The 6,567-nt window shown below is 40.7% G+C and overlaps 1 protein-coding gene across 3 annotated transcripts in view; it reads right to left on the reverse strand.

The window, feature by feature from the left end:
* LOC106722287 (zinc finger protein 501-like) overlaps window positions 1-6,023 on the reverse strand; it is a 7,705-nt gene extending 1,682 nt beyond the window's left edge. The window contains exons 1-2 of one of the 3 annotated variants that reach the window (XR_003094457.1): window positions 5,772-6,022; window positions 2,560-4,136 (exon numbers count right to left, since the gene is read on the reverse strand). Coding sequence is in view for 1 of the 3 variants with exons in the window: in XM_025206171.1 (XP_025061956.1) it covers window positions 2,866-4,023 (1,158 nt within the window). In the remaining 2 variants the exon portion in view is untranslated. Of the gene's footprint in view, window positions 1-1,655; window positions 4,137-5,771 lie in introns of all 3 variants that reach the window. The other 2 variants (XR_003094456.1, XM_025206171.1) reach the window with 2 other exon arrangements.
* Window positions 6,024-6,567: the final 544 nt, after the last annotated feature.

A 6,567-nucleotide genomic window follows, 5' to 3' on the forward strand; every position in this document is an offset into this window, starting at 1 on the left:
GCTTGACCACCCTTATAGTAAGCTCCTCCTCATCTCTAACTTAAATTTCCTCTGCTGCAGCTTGAGTTCATTGCTCCTAGTTCTGTCCTCTATGGCAACAGAGAATAGTCTGTTTCCATCCTCTCCAATTGCCTTTCAGGTATTTAAACAGTATTACCAAACCCTCCCCCCCGCCCCATCAAGCTTCTCTTCTCCAGACTAAATAGACTTAGTTCTTTCAGCATTTCCTTGCAAGTCATGATTCCCAGGCCTCTAATCATTTTTGGCACTCTCCACAGGGATCTTTCTGAACTGTCTACAACCTTCTTGTGTGGGGCCCAAAACTGGACACAGTACTCCAGGTAAGGCCTCACCAGTGCTGAATAGAGCAGAAGAGTCACTTCCCTTGATTTGCACATAAGGAACCATCTTCAATTAAAAAAAAATTAAACGTGGTCTTCAATTAAAAAAATAGTTTTCAATTTTAAAAATAAACATCCCTGCATATTGCCATTAAATCAGTATATACATGTTAACCTGGGGAAAAGAGTAAATACAGCAAAGGATGGAGATAAAGTAAAGAGGACAGTAGCAAATGTTTTCTCTGCTAGATACCGGCATGGTTTGCACTTGTAGCACCCAACCTTTTGCCCCAGCAGCCTGAATCCTACTTCCTGGCCATGCACCTAAATCTGGCTACACACTAGTACAATCTGGTGTGCAACACCATGTTATCCCATGCCCTTGGGGTTCTCCATGGGCCCAGAAATTTGGCAGCAGGAGATTGGCAATGAACACTGCCACTGCTCCCTGGCTGCCTAATTTCAATACTCTTGGGGAGCCCCACGAGCTGGATGACATGCTGACCAGGTGGATGGCAGAGGGTGGGAATATGAAGAAGGAGAGAGGAGCATTAGGAGTGGAAAAAACAAGACACTTAATTTACCCATGAAATTATCACATCTCTAATGGGAAAGAAAAAGTTCACACAGGGCTAAGATGGCAGGCAACTCTTTGAAATTAGGATACTGACAAACAAATTAAAGCAAATTTAAAACTGAGCAGGGACTTTATTGCCATGTTCCAACAATCTTCATAACCAGGGATCCTGGTTTTCTCCAATTTAAAAAATCCCCAATTTTGGGGTTTTTTTAAAAAGTAAGCCCAAATCCACATTTTCCCATGATTTAAATGAAACACCACTAATATATAGATATATATAGCGATGTTTCATTTTAATCATAGAAAAATATGGATTTGGGCTTACTTTTTTAACTGAAAATTGGGGATTTTTTTAAAATCAGAAAAAAACAGGATCCCTGTCCATAACATACCCTGCTACAGGAATAGCTTATATGAGCATGGCTGCAAAAAGAGAAAATAACAGGCAGATGAGGTGTTGCTGAAATAGACTTTTACAGATTATATACTCTTTCATTAACTCAAATCCCTACCTGCTTTTACATTGTGTAGTTTTTTACATCAAAAGAACCAACTGCATAGGGACAGTCAGTTTTCTATAGTAATTACTTCTGACAATTTCATTCTTATTATAGGTAAACCCCTGAGATTATAACTGAATGAGAAGATTATTCCTATTTTTAATTTTTTTATTAGATACCATTTAATGGAGAGAGTTACACATTCTTAGGTCTTTGAAAAAAATAGGTTCTTACCAATAACAGCACGTGCAGAGCTGAAATGGAGTGTGCACAGGCAGCAGTCGTAAGAGAATACAGTGAATGAGAATTTGAAAGGTAATTAAAATAGGGAGCTAGAAACCAGCAAGTTATTTATGAAGATATTTTTTAAAATTTCAAGACAAGACACTATAGGAGAGCAGAAGCTGCAAAGCAAAGGTTTTTTTTCAAATTAGCAAATTCACAAAATACCTTAATTCTCAGTATCTCTTTAAAAATAGTCCTAGAATTTGTGATAAAATGCATGCTACCTAGCACACTGCCTCTTCTGGAGTAAGAACTAGATAGAGGAAAATTAATTCAAACTACTACACACTGCAGAAACCAACAGCAAGTATTTTCCTTATTTTTATTACTGTTTTTTCTGATTTTAAGTTCTCAAATATCTGTTACTGTAATGCAGTAGCTGGGCAGGGTAAAGGCTCTCCTCCAGCTAGACAAGTGGCACAGATCCAGACAGACCATTCACATGCACCATCACAACCAGCCATACAACCCTCTCTCCATTTACCAATATATGTATATAACTCTAGTTATGTATAAACACACAATGGATCAGTATCTCCATCGGCAGGTATGTGTATGCAGTGTAGATGTTAACTGTCCATTTTTACAAGTGCTGAGATGCTTTCTTTCCAAATAAAATACTTCACTAAAAAAAACAGAGAATGCACAGAGATAAGGTATGGATGGGCCAGCTCTGACTGTATTATGAAGGCCTAACAATGACATCTCCAAATCCAGTGCCAGAGAACAGTCACATTACAGACAGCAACACCAACCAGTTCAGAGACCATGAATGTGAAAGGGCTTCATTTAATGCATCACTCCTAGAGGCACCCCCTGGGAAAGTCCAACTAGCTATAAAATTGTCATATACCTTCAAGGGTCTTTACTTTCTACATATATCAGTAGACTTCTGTGTGCTTATTACAAAATGGCAATGAAGATATTTCCTCTGTCAACTGCTAAGTAAGTCTGCAGAGCCACTCAGCACTGTCTTTACTTGCACAGATCAAGCAGTTACTTATGAAATGTCTCCTTACTAGGGTTATACCAGTCAGACCTAGAGAAGAAGGCTCTTAACTGGCTTTTCTCATGGGAGTGGGAACATTTTTCAAGCAGCATGGACAAGTTTCAGTCAGATAAGAAACAAAATTCCTACTAGTGCAACATTTTCTAGACACTAAGCCGTCTTCACTTTGTGCGTGCGCTCGTGTCTCCTCAAAGAGCCTGATTCTGTGAAGTCTTGAGCACAGTAAGCACAAGAATAGGGTTTTTCTCCAGTATGGATTCGTTGGTGACGCTGTAGAGAAGCTAGACGTGTGAAGGTCCCTCCACACTCCTCACAGTAGAAAGGGCGTTCTCCAGAGTGAGTTTTTTGGTGTCTTTTCAACCTGAGCAACTGAACAAAGGACTTCCCACATTCTTGGCATTCATAGGGCTTGTCCTGCCGGTGGATCACTTTATGTTTGGACAGCAGATTAGGTTTATGGAAACCTTTGCCACATGTTGGGCAGATGTAAGGTTTAGACTGTTCTTCTCCAGGCTGTTGATCAGCTGAACACTGCTGATAGGTATCTCCACCACTTTGGTTCCTGTGCACTGAAGAACATGGGTTCCTAACCATACCATTCCCCAAAATTTTTGAACGCTCAATCTTGTGTACATTGCGTAGGTGCCTCCAGACATCTGCTGTGCGGATAAAGCCTTTGTCACACTCTGGACACTTGTGTGGCCTGTCACTAGAATGAATGAGCATGTGCATTCGCAAGTTTGCAGTTCGGAAGAACTCTTTGCCGCAGATCGGGCATTGGTATGAATTCTCTGTTGGGTGAATCTGCTGGTGTTCCTGTAATTCACTAAGGTCCTGGAAAGAGGTACCACACTTCTTGCATCGATAAGCTTCTCCAGAGATTGGGTCCAGTTCCTCCTCATCGAAAGCATCAATAAGAATGATGTTTTCATCATCCTCACTTAGTCCACCCTGAGGTTCCTCAGAGTGCTCTGAGGAATAGAGTTCCTGATCCTCATCTTCACATTGCAGGTCAAAGTTGGTGCTGGAGGTGACAAAGACCCCAGGCGTGGTTGAATTACACTTCTGGTAATAGGTCTCATAAGTTTCCTCCTCTTCACACTGCAGTTCTACAGGAAGCTCTTGCCTACCTGAAGTTCCAGCAGGGTTGCAGTCAGGACTGGATGGTGGTGAATAATCCTCTTCAACTTCCAGCTGGAGGCTGGCTTTGCGACCCACCCTCTCAGATGTCTGACTGGAATCATCTGAATGGTCCTCACCTGTGTCACAAGTGTCATTATCAGACTCCAAGTCTACCTCCACATCCATCCTCTGGCATCATAGAGGGCACTTACTGATGAGTAACTGTAGAGGCCAGAATACCAAGTACCTATGTCTTCTCATGATTGGCCCCTTTCATTCTCAGTTCCAATTACAGCCACCTTAGAAAAGAAACAGAGGCAACTTTATTAGCTACCTTTGCAGATGTTGATGTCAGGGATGGCACTAAAAAATTTGCCTACTCTCTTACCAGAGGATAATCTATTGCTTTGCTAAAAACTGGCATAAAGGAAATACTTTTAATTGGAATATTTAAAAGGCTGTATAAAATATAGGAGTGTCTCTTCTGTCTTACCACAAAACAGAGAATTTTTTTTTGTTTTTAAATTCAGACATTTATCTGGATGTCCCAGGGGCAACCAGTTCAAATACTCAGTTCTCTTTATGCTTTCACTGTCTTTGTGGTGCTCGCCCCCCGCCCCTACCCATGTAAAAACCTTTCTTTCAGGACTTCTTCATACCCAGCTTGCATTTATGCAAATAAGACTTCTGTTAATTCTGCATTTTAATCTCTTCCTATTAGTCCCAATTTCTTGTCCTGGAATCTAAAATTATTCTCTCTCTTCCCCTCATAACAATTATACTAAATAAAATATTTGCCTATCTGTGGTGTGTTTATCTGAACAAACTACATTTTATTATTTATTCACTGTTAATTACCTTCTGACACTACAAAAAATCTTGGGGAAAACAAAAACAGAGCTGTACCCTCCTACTTCAAGAATTCCCCAAAGATACAATCTTTCCTTGCTTGTCTGTACAAATTATACTTCATGCTTACACAAATTATGAAATAATTTAAAGTGCATTCTGTACGGATTTGCACCCCTTTTGGCTATGTAGTTTCTAACTGCATCATTTCATCCATTTCTTTTAGCACTGCTTTGCAATTTACACAGAGTCCCAGTCTATCGTAAGCAAATAACCAACATGTTCCTTCTTTAAATATAAGCTGGACTGAGATATTCCAACTCCTAAGACTGAAGGTGGACTAACTCCCAGAGGACAGACAAGATCCCCCACAGGGCTCAGCCTGTCAGAAGATTTATATTAAACTTGGGGTTTTTTGCTAGAGTTATTTTGCATGAGTGACACCACAAAGATTTGTAATTATGCGCTTTCTCCATGACATTCTTATATAATATACCAGCAAATTTCAACTGCAGTAGGGAGACTACAAAGCTGTTTCTCTAGCAATGAACAGCTGAGAAAGTGGATGGGATAAAAGAAACTACAAAATCTCATGTCATTTATTCTCAAACATGGAGGTACAAAGATGCAGTCTGTTTTCCTTAACTGCTTTTGGCCTATCATCATAATTCTCATTATTGTGAACCTCTCCAGGATCTTCTAGACCAAGGTGGCCAACCTACATATAGCATGTGTGCCACACCTGGCACAGGCAGCCTCTGTGTGGCACACAGCAGACCGGGGAATGGACAAGCAGCACAGTGGCAGATAGGACAAGAAGCAGAAAGTGGAACAACAGATTGGACAGAACACAGGGAAGGAAGCAGAAAGCAGAGCAGCAGATTGGGTGGTAGAAGGGATTTTAGTGGGACTTGAGAAGGATGTGGGGCTACCTTGTGGCCTCCAGAGTCCCATCAGAAATGTTGGCCCCCACTGTTCTAGACCACTGGGTCACAATCACCTGACATTACAGGGTGAGCGCATTTTGGAACAATTAACGAATTGAGAAAAGGAGGGGTAACCCAGAGTGAGGGAGGTATACTTACAAAAATTTAAACCCAAGCCACACAGAGACGGAAACAGTTTGAGGAACTACGGAAATGACTGGAAAACTATGGCCGAGTGACAACGAGCTCTCTAGCACGAGTACACTGTTTTCTCAAACTGTGGTATTATCCTTCATGTGCCAGTTTACATTTTTAGCTGCTTTCCAAGGCAAGTACTTCTGAGCTCATCTTGCCAATAACCACTGTCTGAATCCAACAGGTCCGTTTATGAGTTGGGTCCGAAACTATTACGGAATCTGCAAGATCCACCTCTGCCAACTTCAATCACTTCTGCACTAACTTTTTGGAGTTATGGGGCAGGGATGTAAGGGAGAACATTTTCTTCCTAATTTAACTACACCTTTGATATGCTTGTTTTTAAAGCCAAACGATGTATAACTACAACACTTAAGAGACTGAGAAATTCTTATATGCTAAAGGGTTATCACCATATTCTTGGTTTGAATTTTTTTATAGTCCAGTTATTGGATTAAATGGTGGATAATCTATTTAAACAGGATGGGCATATGGTTACATTACTATGATCAAATGGAATTTCTTTTAGTTTTCCCCCCAGTGGAAATATCTACAGAGAAACAACTTTTACTAGGAATAGGTACTGGTTTTCTGAATGACTGAACATACGGAGATTCCCCCAAACTACACAGACTTCAGTTTCAGAGAAACGTTCTGACTTCTCTTCTACATGCCCTAAGACTTGTCCTGCTGCCTTTGCACCTTCTTTCCATTTCCTGACATTCCTCGCTCGCCCCTTTTAGAAAAATCTTGTGTCCCA

This window comes from Alligator sinensis, unplaced genomic scaffold (assembly GCF_000455745.1).
Source record: "Alligator sinensis unplaced genomic scaffold, ASM45574v1 scaffold471_2, whole genome shotgun sequence".
In the NCBI taxonomy this organism is placed as follows: Eukaryota; Metazoa; Chordata; order Crocodylia; family Alligatoridae; genus Alligator; species Alligator sinensis.